The sequence below is a fragment of the Lissotriton helveticus genome, chromosome 5_1 (assembly GCF_964261635.1).
Source record: "Lissotriton helveticus chromosome 5_1, aLisHel1.1, whole genome shotgun sequence".
Taxonomy (NCBI): domain Eukaryota; kingdom Metazoa; phylum Chordata; class Amphibia; order Caudata; family Salamandridae; genus Lissotriton; species Lissotriton helveticus.
The window spans coordinates 864,473,003-864,499,386 of record NC_136065.1 but is presented as its reverse complement, the minus strand read 5'-3'; the positions used below and the strand labels follow the sequence as shown (position 1 = coordinate 864,499,386).

General features: G+C 44.7%; 1 protein-coding gene across 2 annotated transcripts in view; it reads right to left on the bottom strand.

The window, feature by feature from the left end:
* Window positions 1-26,384, bottom strand: part of OGDHL (oxoglutarate dehydrogenase L) — a 683,466-nt gene that overhangs the window by 65,940 nt on the left and 591,142 nt on the right. For both annotated transcript variants that reach the window (XM_078643351.1, XM_078643352.1), the window contains exon 18: window positions 16,221-16,292. In XM_078643351.1, the coding sequence (XP_078499477.1) occupies window positions 16,221-16,292 (72 nt within the window). The remainder of the gene's footprint in view (window positions 1-16,220; window positions 16,293-26,384) is intronic.

Below are 26,384 nucleotides of genomic sequence, written 5' to 3'. Positions count from 1 at the left end.
CACCTTCCCCTCCGTCTCCGGAAGTCCAAGGATGCGGACGTTGTTTCTTCGCGAGCGTCCTTCTTGGTCATCCAGCTTGTCTTGCAGGAGCTTGGTGACTTTCTGCATGCGTTCCATGGTGACCTGCAGGTCCGATGTATCTTCTACAAGAGATTTCGTGACCACCTCCACCTGGGAAACTCTTTCAGCCATTTTGTGGAAGTCAGCTCGCAACAGCGTGACTTCGGAGGAGATGGCGCCCACTGTAGTTTTTACCTCCGAAAGGGTTTTCATAATGTCCTCCAGCGTTATTCTTTTGGACCCCTCCGCGTCCTGGGCATTACCCGTGGAGTTGCGCCCCGTATTGTGCGCGTGATTTTGCTGTCCGTAGGCAAATTTATCCAGCTTGGCCTGCGTGGACCCGCTCCTGGTGCCTTTGCCCGCCATGCTTCTGGGGCTCGTGGATATCGGAGTCGATCCCTTCCGAGTCGGTAGTAGCGCTTCGTTGTGCTCCGCGGTTCGTAACCACCATTCAGTGAGTAGATGTCCGGCGCGCGACCCGCTGAATACTATCTCTTGCCTCTTGCACAGGACAGATTGTCTGCGGCGCGTGATATCTCCTTTGATTGCGGTTCTTCTCACTGCAGGCCGCGCCACGTGTTCTGCGTTCCTGCCCCTCAGTGAGTCCGTCCCGAGCTCTGGCCACCCGGGCAGGTCCACCTCAGTCGTGCACCTCGGACGGCGGAGGTTCCGTCCTATGTATCTGCGACACCGCTGATAGGCCAGGCAGGCCAGATGGCGCCCTCACTAGGCGTATACGTCTCCTCACAGTGCCAGGGCCGCTGATACTTCTGGGGTATTACGTGATCCCTGGGCCCCTCCTGAGAGTCGCTGTATGTAACCACTATTAGCCACTGTCCCCCGGGGGTGCCTGCGCTTCTCACCTCTGGTCAGGGCCTGCAATCGTGTTCATTCCGTCTTCGCGGTCAATTGAGGCGCGAGGATCGCCCCTGCTGTCCCGTGTAGTTCGTCAGGGCCCCGGGGGGCCGGAGGGGGGGGGGGGGGCACCACCGCTGTGCAGTGCGCCCTCGGCCGCTCCGGGTTGTACTCGCTGCCGCCTTCTACACCAGCCCTACACGAGCGGTGCACAGATGTCTGCCTGCGCCCCGTGGAGCGACACCACTATGCTGAGTGTCAGGCCGCTACTTTTCTCCGTCAGGCGGGTGTCGGGACGCCTCCTCCCAGCCAGGCCGGCCCGGTCTCACTTCCGCCGGGGTCGGTGTGCTACGCAAGCCCGGTGCTCACGTCTTACGTGTAGGCCCAGACACGTTCGTGAGGATTCAGTTAGGTTCCGGCCGTCAGATTCCTCCGAAAGTTGGTCCGGTGACACCGCTTCGTGCCCGGACCCGAACGCCGCCTCTTCAGGTGTGCAGTGTAGCGGATTTGTGTACCGGATTTATGTTTAGGACGCAGTGCCCTCAGGAGCTCTCACGCTATGCTGCCGCCATGCTTGGCTGCTAGCCACGCCCCCCCAGGTGGATCCTTTTTTGAGCATCAAATCAACCCTGAGGTATCTACAGACTGACATGGGGTTTGTGCAAATATGTGTTTTTTATGTGCTTGTTGTATGTCTTTGCCTGTATGGTGTTAATTAATTTTGATTTATATATTGTTTGAAGAAGTCCATGTATGTGGATGAAACGTGTTGGCTGTCTTCGCAGTAACACTTGACGCTCAGTTTTTTACAAAGAAAATAAAGTGAAGAACTGAAAAACTATTTGAATGAGGCATTTTTCATATGAAAATATTGATTGCAGTGCATGTCTATTTGAATTAATATAGGTATTGTGGATGCTTTTGTCCCGAGGGCCAAATTTGAACATTGGGTGGAATGAGGCGCAGGAACAATCAATCTTAGGTGGGGCACAAGTGGGCAAGAAGATGGTTCAATGCTGCTAGAGATGCAGTCATAGATCCTGTTAAATTTAATTTTAAAAAACAGCAAAAGAGGCCTTCACAACATAATGCTGTAGCGTCACAAATGGAGTGTTTTTCAAGACTTCTGGATCAGTCAACTGAAGACAGATGTTAAAGATCTATCTAGTTTGAGTTGTGTTCGCCCTGATTCATATCTTTAATGGCTTTATGGTAACACAGCCTTTTCTGTCCTTGATTTTCACCATTAGAATTCAAGATGACAGCAGGTGTGTTTGAACTCACTTCATTTTTTGCTGAGCATTTTTGTTTGCATATGAGTGTATTAAATGTTGAAGTAAAAGTTTTCCTGTAAGGTTTTAGGATCAGAAACGCTCATGGAGGCTGTCTTGGTTGTGGTATGGGTTGATTCACACTTCTTAGTGCTTATGTTTGTTGAACTACCTGGCTGTGGTTTTGTCAGGTTCAGAGAGAAAAAAGACTGGGCATATCACAGCTGCTGGTGTATTCATACATCATTGGTATGTATGTTAGTTGTGAAGACTAGGTCCAATACTTGATCAGCTGCATCGGTAAGCAAAGCACTGTGAACTCTAAGACCTGCATATGTTTGGACGAAGTCAGAGGCTGGTTTTGAATCTGGTTTGCCGACCCACTGGGTGAAGTCACCAAAAATAAGTATTTGCTTGCTTGAAGTGCTGGGTCAAATAGGGGGAATTTATTCAACAAGTAATACTTGTGTCCCACTAGTGGTAGATTACTTCCGCAATTGAAAAGGTGTGGGATGATCATGAGCTGGGGGAATAAACCCTCGAAGGATTGTTGTGGATGATCTTAATACCCTAAGAGACAAGGTTATAATGAAGATGGCTGCCGTAGCTAATGCACAACACTACTATACCTCTACATTTACCTTACTCTTCCATTCACAAAGAAAAAATAAACAACTCTCATTATCTGTCCAGAAACACCAAAGAAACAGAGCTATGACTTATATAGTTGTGCTTATTGTGTATCAACTTGAAGTTCGAAAGTACAATTAATTCAAATTGGATATTAAATAAAGCTATACATTTTAGAACTTCACCCGATAATCCTATTTCTGAAATTGGTGTCACTAGAACCGTCAAGAATGTCAGAATGTTTAGTATATAGTCAAATTGTAAGGAATGGTTTTGCGAATACAGCTTTTTGTTGACAAACACATTTACAATTGTTAGTGCGAAATAATGCAAACAATGTGTGGGAGTAGCAAATTATCCACGTTGCTTCACTGCGACGCATCTTTAAAAAAATACTGCCTTCCTGTCAGAAATGGAAACAGGTGAAAATCACAACCATGTAACGGACGCTTTGCAAGGCAGTTTTCAGTAAACTTTAGCATTATCGGTTGGAGCAGTTTTGGCTTTATTACTGTGAAGATGTTTGTGATACCATATGCCCAAATATGTGGGGACACTATTTCTATTGGGAGAAGTGTGAGAATGCAGACTACCACGACTTGTATCACTGCCAGCTTAGTTTGGTCACTGTGGGCACTGAAGGCACATCGACTTAAAAAATATAGGGTCGTTTTTGCCACAATTCGACATTTAAGAAAAAATGTTCAATATACGTTAGTCATGACTTACTAGATACCACTGGGTCTCTAGTTTTTTTTTAATTCTCAGTTTTAAAAAAAATGTTGTTGCATTTTTTCAATAGCGCAAACTTGACCCAATGATATTGGAGCGCTTTACATGAGCACCAGTTACATTACACAACAACACATAAAGTTTTATCGCACAGGAAGATTAAGTGATTTGCCCAGAATCACAGGATGTTAAGCCAACGCCGAGACTCAAACCTGGCTCCCCAGTTCCAAAGTCGGCTGCTCTGGCCGTTACGCCACGTCCTATGTTGGGGATTTCTGGTGCCAGGTGACCCTAAAGTCAGAAACTGGCTGTTGCTATCCTTCAAGGTAAATGTCTTTCAAAATAGCCCTTGAAATGGAGTTACTGTGGTTCTGGCCTATTCCTCTGCTGTAGAATATGCAAATTCACACACAGAACTGCAAATAGAGTGACAAGAGACAACGTACCAGGTGTTAGAAACAGGGTTTGCGCTGGGGGACCCAGTGCCAAGTGCACATAGAGAGGTGTGAAAGCAGCAGAATACCTGCATGGGGATTGAGATAGGACGCCAATCCATGAACTGAAATCTTAACCATCAGACACATGGTAAGTTGCATCTCATCACGATATTCCGCTCCACCCCATCCAAAAACAATTTTTCCGCTTGACCAGGTGGGCTAAAAGGGATCTTACCTTTCAAACTGGCCAAGCCTCGGGGAGCGGAAAGTTAACCAAACAAAAGCAATATTTTGCCTCCTTTTTGCGACAGCTAATAGGAAAAATTGCAGCACCATGAGCTTGAAGATTGAAGGGAGAGGATCTTTTGGAAAAGGGAGACTACCCTTTCAAACCGTGACCACCCTAAAATAATTCCACCTCCGAAACTTGCACCAGAACCACAATCTCTGAGCAGTTATCACTTAAACAGGAAGATTGTGCCCATCCCACAACTTTCCTGCTTAGACATCATGGTCCTGTCCCTGAGAAGGAATCATTCAGGGAGCATCACTGGTGGAATGGTGAAAATCTAACAATGCATCTCTAGATTGACCTCTCCCCAGCCCTTACACTAGCACAGAAAGGTGACACAGAGTCCTTGCTACCTAATGGGCTCTTCAGATTGGTGGGAAATGCAACAATCTTCTCCACAGAGAGAGGGGAACACTTGTTCACGAGAATTTGTGGGAAGTCTAGCAGGGGGCAAGGGAATCCCCTCCCTCAATCTAAATCCCAGGTGTCTAGTGGGCTTTCTTATTCCCCAGGGAGTGTTCATCAGGGTATCCCTCTAAGTGCCCCCAGGGGAGTGGGAATGCTACAGAAGGTAGAGAGGGGGAGAGAAGTAATAGGATCAGGGAATGTATTTCACCTGATGTGCCCTGCCTGGAGGGGAAACCATGTTTCTTCTTGGGGTTTTTGATGGCGTCTGGCCGAGGCACTTCCTCATTCTCTTTCCCTGGTGTCTAGTGACCTTTTCAAATCCCTGTAAGAAGGGAGATGAAATGCTCGATAATGATCCTGATTGGGGAAGATGGGTTCAGTTCTGGTGAGCTGGTATGGGGGGGCATTATAATTCCCCACATAATACTCTAGTGCCTACTGGCTTTTCACATAACTAGGTATGGGGAATGAAGAGATATCAGTTCAACTGCACCCTTGCCCTTTCTTGGACGAGAAAAGTCTTCTTTTGATGGAAGGATGGAGGAGTTGGTCTTCTGTCTGTAGGGATCCGTTCAGTAAAATAACTTTTGCGGTGTGCAGTGGCCCTTCTGTTCAATGTGTGGGGGCAGATAGAGGGTTTAGCTGCTGATCTCTTTCCACCTCAACCTTACTCCGGGTGGATTCAAGCAGGAATTGTTTTGGGGGTGGTTATCACTGGAAAGGGTAAAGTCCCCCTTTTCAAAAGTACAGCTGCACCTCACAGGACCACCGGGAGAAGATCTATGGTTGCCAGGTTCTTTGATGTTGATGTCATGCAAGCATGTGCCATTTCATTCAAAAGAATAAAATAAAAAACACGGACGGAGTTCTGGGTGTAAAAGAGAGCCTCGGTCTGAGCAACATGTATTTCGAAGATAATGATTAAAAATACATGGTATTATATGCTTTAACATGCTCTATTAATGACTTTCGTTAATTTTTTGTGCATGCATGTGATCTGGAAATATAAGGGCAGCTACCAGCATAACAACAGAGTGAACCGAGGAGACAGTGCACAGTGAAGCCAGGTTAGTTGGCATCAGAATGTGCTCAAACCATGGCGCAGTGGCATGACAAGGGGGTCATAATAATACTCATTGGAAACAAGGACTGAGGTGGCTATGGAATTCCCTCCCAAGAGGCAGTAACAGGAATACTTCTCAAACCCAGGGGGAAGGATCAGAAATTTGCCCCACTTGCTTAGAGTTTTCAAATATTGTTGGGTGTTATGCCTAGAAAGGGAGTGCGCTACACCACCTTATGCACCAGAAATTCCACTGATAAGGTTCCCGGGCCACAGGTGTGGGAATCTGGTATGATTCTGGAAGGATGGTGGACTATCACAGTTAGGAGATTTATATATATAGAAGGAACCATTAAAGACCATCAAGAACTAATGAGCAAATATGACATCTTGGCTGCGCAATTCCTATTTTTTTTTTTTAAACTTCTTTTCTAGCACCTGCAGGACTCAGCATATATCATATTCCAATTTTTTACGTTCATTCGTATGTCCCAAAACATCTTCACTAGGCCTCAAACTTTCGAGAAATCAGATGTTTTCTGGGGTTTCCTCAGCCATATGTATTAAGACATACTTTACCATTCAAAGAAACCAATGCAATATTCAGAGAACCGGAATAAGATATGACTAAAAGAGTAGGGGATCCTTTGTTCTTCTCAATATTCAGTGCTGTGATGTTATAACTTACGGATGTGGCTTTGCCAACAGACTCGCATAAAAGAAAAAAGGGAAAAGCGAGCAGAAAGAAAAGAAGACGAGTGTGATGGGAGCGAAGGGGGTGGAGGGCGAACACTGTCCACATGGTCTGATATCCAAGCGAAACCCAAAGGGTGTTGTCTTTCATCTACTAAATCGGTATGCTAAAAAAGAAAGGGAGGTAATAATTTAGGCAGATGGGCATCCACTCTCAGTCTTCAAACCCTCGGGCATATACCATTTATTATAGCTTATTGGCTTAGTTCTTTGCCATGTCGGTTATTGTGCATAGTCTATGTGGAGGCGTAAATGTAGGTTTCTGTATCCAGGTGAGAGAAAAAGGGAATAATCCTCCTTTAAAGCCCCAGTCTTGTGTGTTTTTTCGGCATTTCGTCTATTTTGTGGTCGGTCAGCTTGGTCTGTTGGTATCCGGGATTCCCCCACTTCAATTGTATCTGCACTTACATCTGCTTCATCTCTCGAGTCATACCCTGGGCCGTCCCCATGCTGTCAACACTTCAGTCCACAGATCTGCTATAGGACGGATCCTCACCCCTTTGGCCTCCTCTTGCATCAGTGCCTTTTCTTCGGCACTTGCCCATTGGGTTACATCAACCCTCCAAACCCCGACCCGTGGTCCCTCCTCTGAATTCCAGTCTATTGCTATTCGCCGCTTGGCCAAACCCAGTGCCTGGTCCAGGAACCTAGTGCCTACTTTCTTCATAGCCGGTCTCAGATATAATCCCAAAATGCAAGCCTCTAAAGAGTGTGTAGGGGGAGGAGCCCAAGTGTGGAATATAAAGCTGAGAGCACCTCCACACAATAGGGCTGTAGTCGCGGGCACTCCCAAACCATGAGAGCAAAATCAGCATCCAGATGTCTGCATCTGGAACGGGGGCGGGGGTCACCTCCATATGCCGTTTGTATCCTGTGTGGTGTCATGTGAGTCATATGTATAAAATTAAATTGGAGGTATTCCTAGAGATTTTTTTAGGGGAGACTAGTACCCTCTGCTGTTTTGGATCTGTCAATTCACACCTCTAAAGCTGTTCCCATTTCTTCAGTAACGCGGTCAATGGGTTACGGGTCGTGCCAGCGAGGGACTTGTAAAACGAGGTCACTAAATGTGTGGTTGCACCCATCAATACCAACAGCTGTAGGATGTCATGTGTCACGGGCTCTCCCCCATCACCCCACGCAGTTCTTGTAAAGTTTGGGTCAGAGCCTTATAAATGAGGAATTGGCCTGGGGGTAACTTATAATAATCTATTAATTCCTCCATTGGATCAATGTGCCCTGGTGGTAATAGTCTCTGACTGTGAACAGTCCGGCTTCTGTCCAGGTGGATAGTTGCCCTTCGGTAAAATAAGTAAGGGGGAGCCCTGCTAGGGGCAACACTGGCGCATATAAAGACGTTCCTACAGTTTTCAAGCCACATCTGCGCCAACCTCATAGTGCCATTGACAGCAGTATTCCAGGGTTTTGGATCACTATTGAGGGGTTAAGTAGTTTGTCCACCAACAGTTCTATGTGTGACGTCTGTCCAGATAGTCTCATCTCTTCTTGGTTGAGCCTGTCTAGCCTCGGTGTGATCCACTGGAGCTGAGATGCTAAAAAATAGAGTTCAAAGTCTGGTGCCCCAGACCTCCCTCCTCAGGGGGACGCCTAAGTGTTGCCAATGACCCTGTCCCGATTGTCATCCCAAATCAAGTCACATAGCAAGGCATCCCGTTGTCTAAACCAGGGGGCTGGTATATTTACAGGTAGATATGTAAAATAATATAAAAGTCTCTGTAGTATGACCCTTTCAGAAATCACAATTCTGGCCATAATGGATAGTTTGAGTGATCGCCAAAAAGGCTCGATTTCAGGGAGCGGAGGCTCCGTCCTAGGTTACTAGCTTGGAGGCCCTCCACTGTGTGGAATATGTCTATCCCCAGATGTTTAAATGAGATGGGGGACCATTTCAGGTTTAGGGGTAGACCCAGGGGTCTCTCCGTCTTCGGGGAGATGTGGAATACATGGGTTTTGGCCATATTGATCCGAAGGCCAGACACTGTCTCAAAGGCTTGTAGAAGCTCTAAGGCTTTGGGGACACCAGAAATTCTGTATCTCAAGATGTTACCTTTCCATTTAATCTAGAAGGACCATTCACATGCCACACCTGTTGCACACAGTTTGGCCTTGAGGTAGTGGCCAACTGTTCTTTGCGAGTTCCAACCGCAAGGCGATGGTGAACACACCACACGGGCCCAGTAAAGACCACAAAGGACCCCACTCCTTCAGGAAGTAAACATTTGCTATGCAATGTGCGTTCAATGACAAAGCACGCAATACAGGTATGGGACTTGATATCGACAGAGAAACCTGACCTATGTTTTTTAACGGAGACATGGCTCAAGCCTCACTCAGTACCAGCCATTACACTAGGCATCCCGATGGGATATAAGATCTCCAGATTGGACCGCCTAAACAAAATAGGAGGTGGAATAACCATCGTATATAGGGAGGAGTTAACTGTCACAATACTGGAGGAAATTAGCACCCCTCTGATGGAACTATTGATTTTTAAACTCAGCTCCGCCTCCAGGGAGAATAGAAGGGGTGCGGTTTTATATCGACCCCCAGGTTCGAGTGTGGACTTTTCTATCTCCCTTATGGAGGTTCTAGCGCCATTCATTGTAGATAATCAAAACTTCCTACTAGTGGGAGATTTTAACTTGCACAGTGAATTAGAGACATGTATGGAGGTCAGAACTCTTCTAATGGATATGGAATATTTAGGTCTCAAAAAGATGAATCAGGGACCCACACATGAGGCAGGCCATACGCTGGATTTGGTGTTTTCCAACTCATCTTTAAACATGTGTACACCTCCCACTCAGGTAGAATGGACAGATCATTTTATCTTAAAATTTTACACTGAGGCCATGGGCAAATTAAGTGCACCGACTGCCTTGCCAACCAAAAGGAGACCATGGCACAAATTAACACTGGACACCTTCCGAGAAGCCTATCAAGCTCCTATAATTAATGATCATAGGGGAATAATGCCAATTGAACTTAATCGGTTCGTAAATGCTGTGAGCGAAGCAATTGATGGCATCATTCCGCAGAAAACTTATAAACCCCGCCAAGCAGGCAGACAAGAAATCTGGTACTCCGAAGATCTGAGACAGATGAAACAAAAGTCCAGAAAGCTGGAAAAAGTATGGAGACAGTATCGGAGATTGGAGGATAAACAACATTATTTAACATCCCTCAGGTCATACCATAAGGCTATAAGGACAGCTCGTAAAAGTCATATTGCTATGCAACTTGCAGAGGCTGGAAAGGACTCTAAAGTTCTTTTTCAAATCCTGCAAACTTTTACTAAGCCTGCAGCATGTGAGACGGCAGAGGTTGCTTCTCAAGAATTATGTGATGGGATCTCACACTTCTTTATGAAGAAAATTGATACGATCTATGCAAAGATATTGGCCACAAAAACGATTGAGGTAGCCGACTCTAATAACCCCTCTCACAATAGTATACAGCAGAATATGCAAGTTAATCGCCTAAAAAACTTTCCCCCTATTTCCTTAGAGGAAGTCATTGCCTTAACAAATGTGATTAAGAGCGGCAGCCCTCAGGACATTGTTCCCGCCCGCATCATGCCCATGTTGGCCGAAATCCTTGGTCCAGAAATTCAGAAACTAATTAACCTGTCATTAAGTACGGGAGAGGTTCCGAGGGACTGGAAAAGGGCATTGGTAAGACCGTTGAGGAAAAATACCACCATTCCTTGGACGGATCTTGCTAATCTACGACCTATCTCTCTCCTTCCCTTTATGGGTAAAATGATAGAGAAATTTGTTAATAGCCACCTGTCCAGTTTCGTCGAGGAGACACATGGACTGGATCCATCCCAGTCGGGTTTCAGGCCGAGACATAGCACCGAGACCACCTTGCTGTCAGTCGCAGACGATCTACACATGTTCCAGGATGGGGGTTACTCTGTCATCCTGGTTCTGTTGGATCTGTCTGCGGCGTTTGACACCGTGTCACATGACATCATGACCACCAGACTTGTGAACATCGGTCTGGAAGGTGGAGCTCTGGCATGGTTAAGGAGTTTCCTGACAGATCGCACCCAGACAGTCACCTTGGGTGCTTACCGGTCAGCGGAGTTGGGGATCTCAAAGGGGGTGCCACAGGGCTCTTGTTTAAGCCCGACCCTGTTTAATATCTATGTGGCCCCCCTAGCGAACATCATGAGATCCCATGGGTTTATCCCAATGTCATATGCGGATGACACCCAACTCCTCTTTCCTTTCAAACATCTTACGGACAAGGTCAGGAACTCTTTTTCCCTGGGGATGAAGGCAGTGGCCCACTGGATGGCATCTAACTTCTTGCAATGTAATGTTGCAAAAACAGAAGTGATGCTGTTCGGTGAGGCAAAGCTCCTATGGTCCCCAGACTGGTGGCCGCAAGATCTAGGCCCAGTCCCAGAGCCAAAGCAGGTGGTCAAAAATCTCGGTGTGCGTCTGGACCAGGAGCTCTCTCTGAAGCAATACAGCAACCAAGTGGTGAGCTCATGTTTTCATGTCATCGCCATGTTGAGGAAAGTCTTCCCTATGCTCCCTGACTCAACTAGGAGGACGTTAGTGCAGGCCCTAATACTGAGTCGTCTGGACTACTGCAATGGGATGCTCCTATCAGCAAATGAGGGAGTTATTGCGAGATTGCAGGTAGTCCAGAACACTGCGGCCCGTCTTGTCCTAAATCAGCCTCCTCGTACTCCATCTAAACCTCTCTTGAACACCTTACATTGGCTTCCCATTAAGCAAAGGGTGAAGTATAAGATAGGTTGTATCATACATAAAAGTCTTCAGAATAAAGGCCCAGGGTACTTAAATGACAGATTCTCCCCCTATAAACCTGTAAGATCCTTGAGATCTAGTGAACAAGCTTTATTACAGGTCCCGAGAGCCAGAAAGGCCAGGCAGGGTGGTAGAGCCCTTTCAATCGCCGGACCAAGGCTGTGGAACAGCCTCCCCCTCTCTTTGAGACTCTGTCAGGAATATCTCCCGTTTATAAAACAGTTAAAAACCTTTCTATTTCAAAACTAGCGCTACCTGTATACCTACTGTCATAAGCTGAAAGGTTTTCAAAGGCGCGGAGATACTCCTTTGGGAGGTGATCCTAGCGCGTTATAAACCCGCAAATAAATAAAGGAGTATATCATCCACATATAATGAGTTGAAATGTTCCCGCCCCTCCACCACCAAGCCCCAGCCTTGACCTTTCTGTCTAAAGAGTTCCGCAAGAGGCTCGATAGCTAGGGCAAACAAAAGTGGGGATAGTAGACATCCCTGCCTCATGCCCTTGCTGACTCTATACTGTGGTGAAAGCATTGTGCCGGTTCTAACGCTGGCTGTCGGCCCTTATATAATAACTTGACCCATTTAATCCAGTCATCCCCCAGACCCATCTGTTTCATCACTGCAAACAGGAAAGCCCAACGTACTGTATCAAGCGCTTTGACGAGGTCCACAGACATAAGCATTGCTTTCTGGTTCGCACGAGTTGTGGGATGATACATTACATGGTAAAGTCTCCTGATGTTGTGGGAGGTATTGCGTGAAGGGATAAGCCCATTTTGGTCTGTGTATATTAGTGCCTGCATCTGGGAGAGTAACTGGTAGGCCAATACTTTACTAAGGATCTTGAAGTCTAAATTTAACATGGATAGGGGACGAAACTCTGTGGCCTTAGCTCCCTGAACCTTAGTTTTAGGCAGAGGAATGACTACTGCATCAATGGTGCAGTCCGGGAGGGCACCTAGTCGCCAGGATTCTGCATTTAGTTTTTCAAGGCGTGGGGCTCGGGTCCTAATGTATGCAGCATAAAATTTGGTTGGGATCAGGAAATTCCTTCTTTATATGTACTTGAAAGCTGCTAAACAGTGAATGTGGAAAATAGGGGCAGCAGAACCACCAAAATACAGGGTACTTCAAAAGATCTAGGAAGGAGGAACACTCGCAAGAAGTAACAAAGTGGTACGGTCATTGTACAGAGTGTTTCTAACACTAAAGGCTCACTAGACAACCTCAGGCACAAATGGCCATCTGACACTGGCGAACCCATAGAAGACATTGAATGCAGGCATCGTCTCTTACCCTAGGAGGTTGGAGGACCACTAGATCCAAATTTATGGAATACAATTTCTTACACAGAACATACATCATGTCCCAAAAGATCAACAAATACTACACGAATGAGTTAGTGCAGTGCCTCAAAAGAAGGAAAGCAGATACAGGCTTCCACCATATGGTGTGGAGGTGCAGGAACCTGGCACAGTACTGGGAGGAGGGAGCGTGGCATGTAAATAAAGCCACAGATAGTCAATTCGAGGTCTCATCATTGATCTGTATGCTGAGCTGGTTCCCACCCCACAAACCTGAAACAAACTAGTGAAAGATTTGGTGACCTAGCACTAGTATTAACGAGGTGGCAAACTACAATGTGCTGGAAAGCGGGGAAGGTGAATGTGGTGGAAAGTGGGAACTAGACCACATGGAGACAACCGGCTCAATGCGAGAGCACACCCTTGCACGTTGAGGCTAGGAGGAAGTTTAAAAAACAGAATTGGTCCGCGCAATGGGATGTAATCAGACTAGCTTTCACATAGAAAAAAGCTTGACGAGGACCCGCTATCCCAGCGATGAGGGTGACAGGACCGTGTTACTGAAATATTGTAACCCAAAACTAACCCCGATGGGGGTACAATAGCGCATGCTGATGGTGTGGCCTGCTCCAACGAAGGATCACTTAGGAGACATCATAGATACAAGTCAGGCTCTAACTTTAATCTTTGAATAAGCATAGGAGACCCCAGTATTAGTTAGTTTATTTATTTACTAGTACTAGCACAACTGCCGGCCATGTTGTGATATAATATTCAGGTGAGACATGCTGTCTAATAGTTATGTATAAAATACAACAGTATTTGTTTGCTTTTAAGTCAGTAATACTTGATAGAAAATTATAGCAAGCAAGTACTGGGAGAAAAATCCGAAGACGACAATAACGTTAAGTACTGACAAATAAAAAGAAAGAATAAAAAAAAGACCATATTGAAAAAATAACAATGCAATGATTGAAAATGGTCACGGTGAACGCTTATATTTGCCTACACATTCAATTATTGATCTGTTCGTCCGAATCACAAAACAATTTGTTCTCTGAACTATTACAAGTTCTTCGTGGTAAATAGGGTAGTGTTTTGTGCACACACCTCTGCCCACTGTACAATGTGAGGGTATTTTTGGTGGTGTATTGTGTGACAAGGATGCTTATGCATGTTTAAGGTGATGGGCTGCATTTTAAATGCATAAACAACACATCACCACATTGCAATAACAGAAAAACATCATAACACAATAGCAATTAAAGCCAATACAATACAGATACAACATCACAATATAACACACAAAATCAACAACAAAACGAATCACACTAACATAACCCGAAATGTCATAGTGTTTCTTTTGCGTTACGTTAGATTGTGCTTTTTTGGTGTATAATGTGTTGTATTACGTTATCACAATGTTTTGTTGTTGAGATTCTGTGTTGAACTGTTGCGCTGTCTATGTGTTGCTGTTGTGTAACATACAACAGCTCTACACATGTTCAGGCCACCAATCAGCCCACACTCTCAGGGAACGAGTTTGTCCCGGCTTGACTGCACGAGACAAAATGTTATTTATCTTCTTTCTCGCCAGACAAATCCTCATCATTCTCGAAGAACAGGAAAATGAGACAGATACAGGCGCCGCGCAAGAGACGTAAGAGAACAACACACAAATCCACCTGTCGGGGCTAGCAAGAAAAATAGCGCCTCAGAATGAAAGATGCTTCCCTGGAAAACAATGGCAAAGAGGCAGGCAAACAGAAGGGGAGAAGGGAAATGCAGAAGGCAAACTCAGGTATTTGGGAAGTCAAACAGAAAAAGCAATTTTCATAGCAATAAAAGGATATCTCCCTTAAATGTTCTTATTAACGGGCAAGTTATGCAATTTATTTTATTTTCTGTTAAGGAATCCCTTTAATTTAACAACACATACATGGCCAATAGGCTTTTGTGAAACAAACTCTGGCGTTCGCTGCTTCCAGAAACCTAGGATAATTAAAATCCTGCCTGGTCCATCAAGAGGTCGTTAGGCAACAGAAACCCCAAACCGGTGCCTGAGATCAGAATCTACGGTACAAAAGGGGGTGGTGATGGACGGAGCATCTGAACCAATCAAACACTCACACCCAGTCAAAAGATCTGGGTTTGATCCATCACCGTTCTTTAGCCCACTCTGCCACCCCAGTTCAGACATGGCCATATGCAAATCAGTCTGACCCTGTGCCTCAAGGGAACAGTCCAGCCCGAACTGCCAAGCCATGCCTTCCCTGAATCTAAACACCTTCGCTTGAGGATATTTTTAAAGACTGAAATACTAGGTAGACATTCTCTGAATTACCACAGCAGTAAGGGTAGCGATGGAGGCATACTGTGTAAAGGCTCACAGCTCCCACGATTTGACTCTACACAATTTGCAGTGCCCTGTGTAACTTATCCTTACACCCTATGCACTCACTACACCCTCGCGTTCAATCAATCAATCAATCAGTGGTTTCTAAAGCGCGCTACTCTCCCGTAAGGGCGTTCAGGAACCTTATTACTTCAGTCTACATCTTGGATATCCTGTAGTTCTCTGTGACCCTTATTCTTTCACCCAACACCCTGCATAAACCCTAGCACTCGGGGAACCATATTGTTTCAGATCACACCTTGCATATACCCTAGCTGGTTGTGCACCTATCCTTTCAGCCCACGCCCTGCATGTAGCCTAGCTCTTTGAGGACCTTACTCTCATACTCTACATCCTGCATAAACGCTAGCACTCAAAGAACAGCAGAGTTTCAGCTCAAACCTTACATCTACCCTAGGTCTCTGTGAACCTTCTTCTTTGGGCCACGCTCTGCATGTAGCCGAGCTCTTTGAGGACCTTACTCTCATACTCTACATCCTGCATAAACCCTAGCACTCAAGGAACAGCAGAGTTGTAGCTCAAACCTTACATCTACCCTAGCTCTCTGTGGACCTTCTTCTTTCAGGCCGCAGGCCAACCGACTAGCTCCCGGAGCGATGTTGCCATATCTGCTCTCCGTCTTTAATCATAGCATCTCGGTGCGTGAAGCGTACTTTCAGAAATAAAATAAATATCAATCTGAGTTCTTGAGGTGGAACTACAACCTTCTGGTTTACCCTACTGTACCACCAAAATGCAAGTCAACACCCTACTGCCCTAGCCAGTGCAGGAAGAGAGCGGATGGAAAGTCAAGACTTCTAAGGAGGAGCTAATTGGTGTCAATAGTCAACAAAGCTTTATACTGAGCCTCCGTCTGTCTTACACCCATCATACGTCACAGAGTTAGGTGCTGCACCCGAAGACAATATAAGAGCACCTCTCCAGTCAATAGCGCGTGAAACAAAACACATAGGCTCAAAACAACACCCTCTTCTATAGAGACACTCCACACTGTTGCATGCAACCTTCTTGGGTAAGCCCTTCAGTGCCTCACACAGGAGTAGTACGCACTATAGAAATGCCACACTGCTCCAGCCATAGGGACACAGGCGCAGTGACACACTCAGGAGGGGGTGAGTAGGGCAGGTTAAAGTAACAGAGCGAAGGATCTGGGACAGCACAGCACATGCTTGAGACAAATCCACTTACCGGCCGCGCGTCGGAATCGTCAATGCTCATCTGAAGAAACCTTTCAGGCCTTGCTGAAGAATGCTCCGGGCCCTGGTAATCAAATAAGAGAAAACAAAGAGATTACAAATCTGTGCCTCACGTGACCTTCCAGTTGATACAAATGAAAATGGCGAAGGTGGGGGATGGGGGAGGCTAGAAGCATTACATTGAAAGGCTTGTTGAAATGAATCATGCAGCAACAGCCCGTTCACTAGAATTGGTTTCTAAAGATGGAAACCATATTGTGACAAATAATGTATTCACTAACAAGAAAGAAGCCTCAAGATGGTTAGTAATGTTGGCAGAAAGGTAGAGGGACCACATACCAAACACAAAAGGCCATTTGTGGATGCTCACAATATTTAGTCATGGCCAATGCGGGAGTCTAATGACCCTTTTACACCCAGGGCCTTATTACAATGCGGAAAGGAACTGCCCAATCTCAGTCGGCGGTTCTGACCGCAGTAAACCTCCATTTCTCAATGGAAGCTTGTGCAGCGGGTGGAAAAACCCGCCGCACAAGCTTCCATTGAAAAAAATTAAGGTTTTGAAACATCCCTGCACAGTGCAGTGCTGTTGGGAGGGGCACCATAGGTGGCCCCCAAGCCCCATTGCGGATGTCCAGAGGTGACGGGGACCCTGCTAAGGGCCCCTAAAGTCCGTTTCCTAAAACCAAACCATATCGGAAAGGCCGACATGGATTGGCTGTCAGGAACCAACATCATAATCCCGACGGCGGAGCCGAGCCTGGCTCTGCCATCATTTACTATTCTGCTCCTGTTCTGACGGACTCAGAACCCTTCGGAAGAGGAGCAGAATCTCCCCACTGGTTTAGTTCCGACCGCGGTCATCAAAATACGGCGGTCCGAGGTAAAACCAGGATTTCGGGCAGAGACCCTCTAACCGCTGGTCGGAGGTTTTCCGCCCGACGTCCTAATTAGGTCCCTAGTGGGAATTTTGTAGGCATAGTGGTTACCAGCACTGCTTTTGCCAGTGAGATAGACCACATAGCTTCCAAAAGGCGTCTGTAATTTTCTTACCTTTCCAATTGGTGATATCCCAACACCATGGCATAATAAATACTAGCAGCATATCAAGCCTATGCTATGAGGAGGTGGCAGACTGAAATGGTGCACATATATCACTACATGAGATAAGCCTCAAAAAGGCTTGTTTTAGACTTCAGGGCACCACAAAGGCAGTCGATCAAAATGGTGACTGGACCTTTCTATAAAAAACTGGTAGCATCAATCTCGGCTTATCCAGCAGAGGCAATATTTTACTGCATCAACAAATAATGATAACCAGCGCCACAAAGGAGCAATGTACTTTTACAATAATTGTGAAGTGTTCTTGTGCAGCTCCCATTAAACACTCTAGAGCGTGTTTACAAAGCCCTAAGTTGCATCCATGGCACAAATGAAAGCCCTTGCTGGTGTATGCCTCATTGCAATGTTCACATCTGCACAACCAGCGTTCTAATGCCACAAGCACTCGTTTGATATATTCAAGGGTAAGAGTTGTGTGTTGAAGGGAGCGATTTAGAGCACACATTTTAAGTTTTGGGGCTTTGCTGCACGTAACTGATGCACAATCAATACATTCACCTTCCCGCCCCCCAGTGACCCTTTCTCGAGCCTGCCACCACAATTTACCACCAGCGCTCATAAGAAAATGAATCATTCGCGTTTGAAACCCTCAATATTGTTTCTTCATTGAATGCATTTTAATGCATATCCCCGCGTTCTATAATTAGATGGTTCTTCTGCAAACTGCCAACGTACAGAGTTATACATATGGGGAACAGGGAAGTACAATCACTGAATTCTTTTTCGGCTGCAGTGCATGCTTGTATTCATTAGATGATGCAATTTATTGTCAAAACCCCCCATTAAATGTTTTGCAAGATTCTCAGCCAGGTGTTCACCCCATTAGAGTCAATGGGGTAACCCAGTGTCCCTCAGAACCTGGGTATTATCAAGAAACAACTACAAGTGGTTCTGTCAGGGAGAAACCAATTGCTTAGTACATGTAAAGAATTAATCAGCAAAGCTAAAGTCTAATATATTCTTTTAAGACTTTTAAATGGAACACACATGAGAAAACTTTCCAAGCGTAGTATTTACTAGTTCATTTCATGGCTGTCATTTCTCATAAATCTCAACACATAAGTGACGTAAATAAAGTGAATCAAGTGAACAAGGTGATGTGAGTGACACTGATATATTACATGAAGTGTACACAAAATATACAAGAATTTACAAAAATGAGGAATAAAAAAGGATCTGCCCTAATACATTTTTCTCAGTCCTTTTATTAAATGTTTTTCTTGGGGCTGGGAGAATTGTGGGGCATGAGCGGGAGTAACTGTCGACGTTTCGACCCTGTGGTTTGCGCAACTGAAATGTGTTACGGCGGGTCTTGCTCAGGACTTAAAGCAGTAGTTGACAGCGAAGACCACGAATAGATAAAAGTCCACGCTCATCTGAATTGCAATAGTGGTGGATGGTATATATTCAGAAAAGTGAACATTCAGGCACTCTCTCACAGTCTTCGCTTTGACCCTCGTTTTAAGCACACAGTGAAAGTGTGGCCCTCAGCGCTTCGTGTTCACCCCTACCAATCAGCATCGAACTGGCATACAATGTGCACGTGAAAGTGTCACTTGTTTGTTTTGTCCAGACATCTCCGCGCTAGCCAGGAGTATTTGCTTCTAGGAAATGTGGTTCACAAAGATAGAGTCTGGATGAGCAAATAATAGAAATAGGTGCTGCCACCAAAGGATATCCATCAAGCTGGAAGAAGGAACCAGCAGAAAACAATACAAGCACAGACGTGTTGAAACAGAATTCTAATTTATATTATGTGACTGCTTGTAGTGTGTGCCTAATAAATTAGACACCTGCCTCACGTGTATTCTTATAATATATTTTTCTTTAATCAGGGGTAACTTGGAAATATTTTGGAACACAGAGTGAAGGTTTTATGAACTATATCTGTAAATAAAAGCAGCATCACGAAGCATAAGTGTGTTGATACATTTAATATTAACTTTGTGGAACTTTAGGAATAGGAGACAAAACCAGCATTTTGCAGTTGTGATTCACATACATTACTATCTACTATAAAATCAGAGGAACTTTTGTTTCGAAAACCAAAGCAGATGGCTTTCTCTCAGTGGATTAATGGATAGATCACTTACAGCCAGATTCATCAACGGGAATTCGGCTCGCAAAGGGCCAGATTCTGAGAATCTGGCCCTTTGCGAGCGCAATTTTTGCATTTGGGATTCATCATCCCAAATGCAAAAATCGCAAATTGCGAAATCGCAAAATTGCGAGGAATTGCATTTAAGGAATCTCTATTTGAGATTCCTTAAATGCAATTCATTAACCATTTTTAAATTGCGAATTCGCTATTTTTGGCCGCTATTTACCGCAAAGTCTGACTTCGTGGTAAATAGCGAAAACTTAGAAAAATGCACTTCAGTGCATTTTTCTAAGTGGTATGTTACACACACACATGTCCTTTGGACATGTGTGTGCGCAACATCAGTCTACATTTACATTTCAGGGGTGCTACAGGGTGTCCTTTGGACACCCCTGGCACCCTTGAAATCGCATCCTTATTTGCGATTAGCAAATTGCTAATTAGCAATTTGCTAATCACAAATAAGGAAGCTGTAGGAATCGCAAATAAAATTGCTATTTCTACATGAATCTCGTTTTGCAAGTCCTTAATAGCGATTCCTTAATAATCGCTATTAAGGACTCGCAAAACGAGACAATGATGAATCTGGGGGTTAGAGTCTTAATTTAGGGACCAGTCAGAAAAAAATCTGACTGCCGCTGGCAACTATTGTATCACATACTCTTCCGAGAGATTCACCATTAAGCACATTGTGACATGTTATTTCTGGTCAGCAGGACATGCTTTCAATTATTGCTGTGCAACATGACTTGTATTGGTCACATTTCTGTACAAATGAGAGTTCCCTTAACCACTTTATAGCAGATCTACGATTGCCAAGGAAACACACTCGTACACTCATAAAAGGCAAGTCCACACCATTTCTCTTAGTAGAGCAATAGTCTGACATCTTTCTTTCCTTTTCAACTAATGAAAGTTAGGAACCAAGGGCAACATTTTTACATTTGCAAACAGCCCAATTCGCAGAATCGGGCCGGTTGCAAATGCAAAAAGGCATTTTAAATGTACAAAGGCCCAAATGTGATTCGGTAACCTGTTACCCAATCGCAATTTGGGTTTGCAATTCAGTATTACAAAGGGCCGTGCTTAGGGTGTCCCTTACCAATAACGAACAGCAGTGGCATTTATGAATACTTTGTGACCGAAATGGGGTAGCAAAATATTTGCTAATTACCACCAACCAAGGGATTACTTCCCCTTTGTGAATGTTTGTAAAAACATTTTTTGAGAGCAGGCAGTGGTACCACGGATTACTGACTACTCACAGACATGGTGGTCTGCTGACCCCTGCCGGCCACCATCCCTGTGATTTCTGCGCTTCCCAATGGGTCACAAACCAAGACATACCTCATTAATATTCATGAGGTAGGTCTATTTGCAATCCACTGGGGATTGCAAAATGTGTAATACACATAATTTGTACATGGGTGTTTGCGATTACCAAATAGCGAATCCCAAAAATGTGCTATTTGGCAATCGCAAACGATTATCTACATACATCTGGCCCCAAATGAATGAACCTGATGTGAACCCAGACCTCAGTTTTTCAACATAGGGATTGCGGCAGAAATATGGCTAAAAACTACTGGCGGCTATTGGAGAGCAGAGAGGAGTGTGAGAAACCCAGTTGCACTGATGTCTCCTTCCCATCGTATATGAAGGCCTATCTATAATTGGCGTTCTCGAGGTATGTGCGCAGGCTTACTCAGCGACTTTCCTCATGCAGATAGACGAGCCCTTATCGTATAATTCAGACTAATATGAACATTAATGCTTAATCCTTTATCAAGAAACAGAAACAACAAGTAGGGTGTCCAGGAAGACTGTTCAATCTGAATCTAAATAAACCTTAGACCATTAATTCTAACGTTTATAAGCTTTATTCAGCTTAGAAAAAAGAGTAGAGAGGCGCACTCAATGAAGTCAGTAGCACAAAGAGTCCATTAAATATGTAGATCTTCTGTTGTTTTCTTAGATATATTCTTTATTTTCTTTCACATACAACGGCACAGCCAACGCGTTTCATTCCCATTTGTGCCTAGGGAATTTCATCAGGGCATATACTGAACAGTCAGGTTGATACGGTAGTCCTAGAGGAAGTCGCTCTTAGGAAGCTGTTGTGAAGAATGATCGCAGTAGGTCACAGCGTATTCCTGGGAAACGCTTGCCGCTCAGGTCCGAGTAGAATGGTAGTTCATGTCCCCCGAGTTAGCCGAAAATACAGCTTTGGAAGGACAGGGTGTCTGTTGATCCTAGACCCCTTAAGGGAACTGCAAGGCGAAGGACGTTCAGCGTGCTCGGGGAGATAACCGGCGTGTGTAGTTCCTTGTCTTTGCGTTATTGCGGAAGGTACCTCTGATATGGTGCCCGTTCTCCGCCGCTCCTCCTCATGGATTAATGGAATTGTGAATAAGTACAAACACAAAAAATGAAAATAAACACACATCAATAATCATATGTACAAGCCAAAAATGTAACCAGTCCTAAGTTCAAATTCAAATACCAAGCGGACACTAGCTCCTTGTTGGACACATGTCTGCTGTCCTGCATGTGATCAGAGAATGAGGATACAAAAACAATACCAGGTGTTGTCAACACTAGGAGGGGGGAATACTATTTGACCAATTCCCTCGTAGCACACCCCATCAACGGTCCCCCATGCTCAAAAGTCAACGCGTTTAGAATCCCTAGTAGTTCCGGGATTCTCCTCAGGACTCGGACTGAGTCTTGGGCTCTTAATTGAGGTGTAGAATTAATCAGGAGGAGCTGTTATCCGAAGACGATACTTCTTCTCTTTTGATAACAAGGCGTGAAGTAACGAGGCGTGTTAAAGCACTGTGGTTTAGTCTGGTATGTATCCAATTTCTTAAAGTCGGCAGACGCTGTCGAAGGACGTAGCTGCACCTTAGTTGGGTCTACGTGTGAGAAATCATGTCTATTTCCCTCCAACGCCTCATCGGGCTCCTCCATGCTCCGCTCCCCACCCCGACTCTCTCCTCCTCACTCCCTTCGCCTAGCTCGCGTTCCTCCTCAATCCTTTATCAAAGCACACAGTTGCCAGGCTATGATTGAATGCCCTACACATGATCTTCTGCAGGTGAACAAATGCTGACCCAGAAGTAAAGATACAGATCCAGGAACTCTTATCTGCATATTGAACACTAGACCAATAAACTACACTGTAAGTACAATTTTCCTGTATTCCATACTTACCAGGCTTTCTGACTATGAAACAAGTCTTGATCCTTCCTATTTCTGACACTAAGGCCTACACCAAGGTAAAGCTACCAAATCTCTCATAAAGGAGGATGAGGGACATTGAGGTTTATTGGGATGTCTGCATTAATACTAGGTGTGAATGAAATGCTTTCATGCAAAACCTAACCTTTTTGTCTTAGTGGACCAACATGGACTCCCAGTGTAGCCTGAGGCACCATCATTGTTAAAGCCAAATTTACAAACTGCAATGCATGAAGAAGTACAAATGTCAGCTATGCAGCCCAACAATCTTCCATATAAAAGGTAACAACATCTCATTTGGTCTATGGGCCTTTCTACTGCTTGCAGATGGTACTGCCTCCTCCTGCTCCAATTGCAACTGCTGTCTCTGGCCTCTGTTGACTCCTGGCCCACCCTACCTCTCTGCTGATATCTGGACCCCAGGAGTACCCACTAATGGTTTTGTAGCTGACAGTACAACCAAAAATGGAAAACACCAACAACCCCAGGCATTTAAAAATGTACTGCACACGGACAACAGACAGCGAACGGTGCTGGTAGCAGCACTTTTGTTTAAATGTATCGTTCTGCCAGAAATCAATGTCAGAATGCATTTTGTGCTAAAATACAGATACGATGGATTTGCATTTCTAACAATTACCTGTAATTTTATTACATTTTCCCATAATTTTGTGTGATTATGCAAAAGTAAATATTGCAAATTCCGAACACCACTCGAAAAATCCTGATACTGTCAGTCTCAAAAGTGAACTTCACGAAAGTAAAGAAAGAGGCACGAGGGTGCAAATAAAGAGCCAAAAAGCAGGATCAAACTCAACCGGTCCCATTCTAGTTAAAGAAAAGGAAACTTCCATGGCATACCTGGTATCAAAAACTTGTTCAGGGTCATAGGAAAGCGGACAACAGGGTATCCTCCCTGGCGCCTGGGCAACAGTTACACAGTATATAGTGTTAGCAGCAAAGAGACATCCACGTGGGAAACTGCCTTGATCCCTATGTACCATGGTATCTTAGAAGTAAGACTTTATACGAAGACAGTCACACATAGCTTACAATCCATATTACACAGCAAAACGGGATGGTAGTTTAGAGTTTCAACATGGGCTTTACTGAGCTTCATTCTCACCATGGAAATATCAACTCAAAAGGACCCAAATATTGAATCTGACTTCAATAGGTCTTAAAACAAGGAAAGCAAATGAGGTGAAATCGAGCTGACTCTAGTTAATACAAATCAGCCTCTGCTTCGCTCTCAGTGTCTATTTCATTTCACTGAGAATCTCTTGGTGTCAAACATCACTGTAACTCACAGGTACTCATCTATTATTCTATATGGTATGCATTGCTCTCACAGAGAGCCATTAGCGTGAACCTCTGGATTCTAAATCTATGACGTATAAGTAGTGGGGTACAGAACTTTTTAACCACTTCTGCTACATCATAGATGAATTTCGGCTGCTCCGACTGGGCTCTCTGACGGCCAATCTGAGCAGCGTTGGAAAACAGAGAGCACGGCTTCTGGAGCAGAGAGAAGAAAAGGCAAGAGTGGTGGGGGGTGGGTGGCACAAGACCTTGTATTTTTCTTTTTACCTTTGGGACAGGGAGGACAAACTGGACCCCCCCCCCCATTACTCCTCTGCATAGCAGTTGATAGCATGGGCAGATCATTTAGGGGCTATACGTAACATAACATTATAGATGGGTAAAAAGTAAATTACAGGGATGCTTTTCACATCTGTGTTCTAAGCGACATACAGGCAACTCGAGATTAGCTCTTGTAATCAGTTTGATGTTACACAGAACCTCTCGGTAAAAAACATCCCTGTAATTCACTGTTAACCATCTATAATTCAAAAATGTTATGCAAAGAGCCAGTAGTGTGAGCAACTGGATTCCAAATCCAGTAGTTCACTGCTTTGATATAGCAGCAGTGGGTAACATAACTTGTTGTGCTCTGGAACTAGTGCCTCGTTGTTTGTCCAGAAGATGCATCATGGTGGCATTGTCCACCTTAGCTAGAACTGAGTTCTGTCATTAGAGTTATCAGGAACGCTTTGAAAGCCAGATGGACTGCTATGAGAGTTGATAGGATAAAGCTTCTCCCATCAAAATCTCGGTTTTGCCCGGTTAGAATATCCAGGCCGCTCCTCAGCCATCAAGTATGTATCAGGACCAATCCTCTTAATCCATAATGATTACTTGGATATGAAGCTCCTGATGGCACCCCTTTTAAAAGGCTGTTTGATTACCATTGACGTTACTTTGCAGGTAGAGACACAACCGCGTGTCTTCCTAGTTGCCTTCCCCGTGTCCACAGATCCTCCACACACTACTGACCGGTCACTAATAAAAGCTAACATTTGGCACAATGAAAATGCATGAAATCACTGTTCCAAGAAGAGATCAAATTTGCATAGCTGTTTGGTTCTGCGTAGGTGATGAGACTTATGCAAAATAAATGATATTCTCTCTTTCAAAGGAAACATGCTACCTTGGCTTTTATCCAATGTCTTGTCAAGGTAATACAGAACCTTGATTGGCATTGAAGTGGATTTTGGAAAGTTGACTTGAAGGCCTTGACAATGAAGGAGAAACACTGTAGTTTGAAAGTCTTGCCTTGACTTCTCAGGTTTGCGGGCCTGGATGAGCCAGTCATCCAGGCAGAGACAGATGGAAATCTCATTGCAAGGGAATGCAGCTTCTACTGCTAAACATTTGGAAAATGTCCAATAAGCCAATTTGAACTAAAAGGGAAAGACTGTGCACTAACTGCATGATTTGTCAGAAACTTTATACGTTTCTTCCTTGTAAGTATGTGTACTATAGCACACACCCATCAGGTGGACAGCCAGAATGTTGAATCTTTCCACTCTGATCCACTCTTTGGTGATCTTGAAGTCTAAAATCAGCTTTGACTCTTACTTCTGATCCATTTTTACGAACTAGGAAATAGCCTGAATAAATGCCTCTGCCACTCTGAGCAGGCTGAACAGGTTTTATGAACAGGTTTCTTAGCTGTATAGCTGTTGTCTTTACTCAGTAAGATCAAAGGGAACTTGGGGACTGCTGCTAGAAGAAAAGACAGATTTGGTGTATTGAAATACATAACCTACCCATGTTGCACAATATATAGCACAATTTGCCACTTTGAATGCTTGACAAGTTACTTACCTTCGGTAACGCCTTATCTGGTAGAGACTCTATCTGGCTGCAGATTACTTACCTTAGAATTATCCCCAGGCATCAGACTGGATCCATAATTCTATAGTGAGCAGTACACCTGCACACCAGTAGGTGGCATCGCCGACTTTGTCCACGCCAGAAGTGTAGTGATGTCATGATTCGTTCCCGGTACTCTCGTGCCCACCACCAGAGGGATGCATAGTGTGATTTTCCTGTGTTCTAATATATTTCCAGACACTCCCCTGCATGCATATCCTGACTTCCAGGCATTTGGACACCATTTAGAAATTGACATCTTTTCCCAATCCATGCCGGGTTTTGTGGATGCCAGTCTGCTCATGCTGGAAACTCCATTACCTATAATCCCCTGCTCACTGCTTCGTCTCCACCCCTGCAGGCCAAGGATGGGTGGAGGAATTCAGCTCAGCTTTGGCTGGCTGCTGCTAACCTGCTCACACCTGATGCATGTGTCTACTCTGAGCTCTTTTAAGCCCCAGCTCCCTTCAGGCC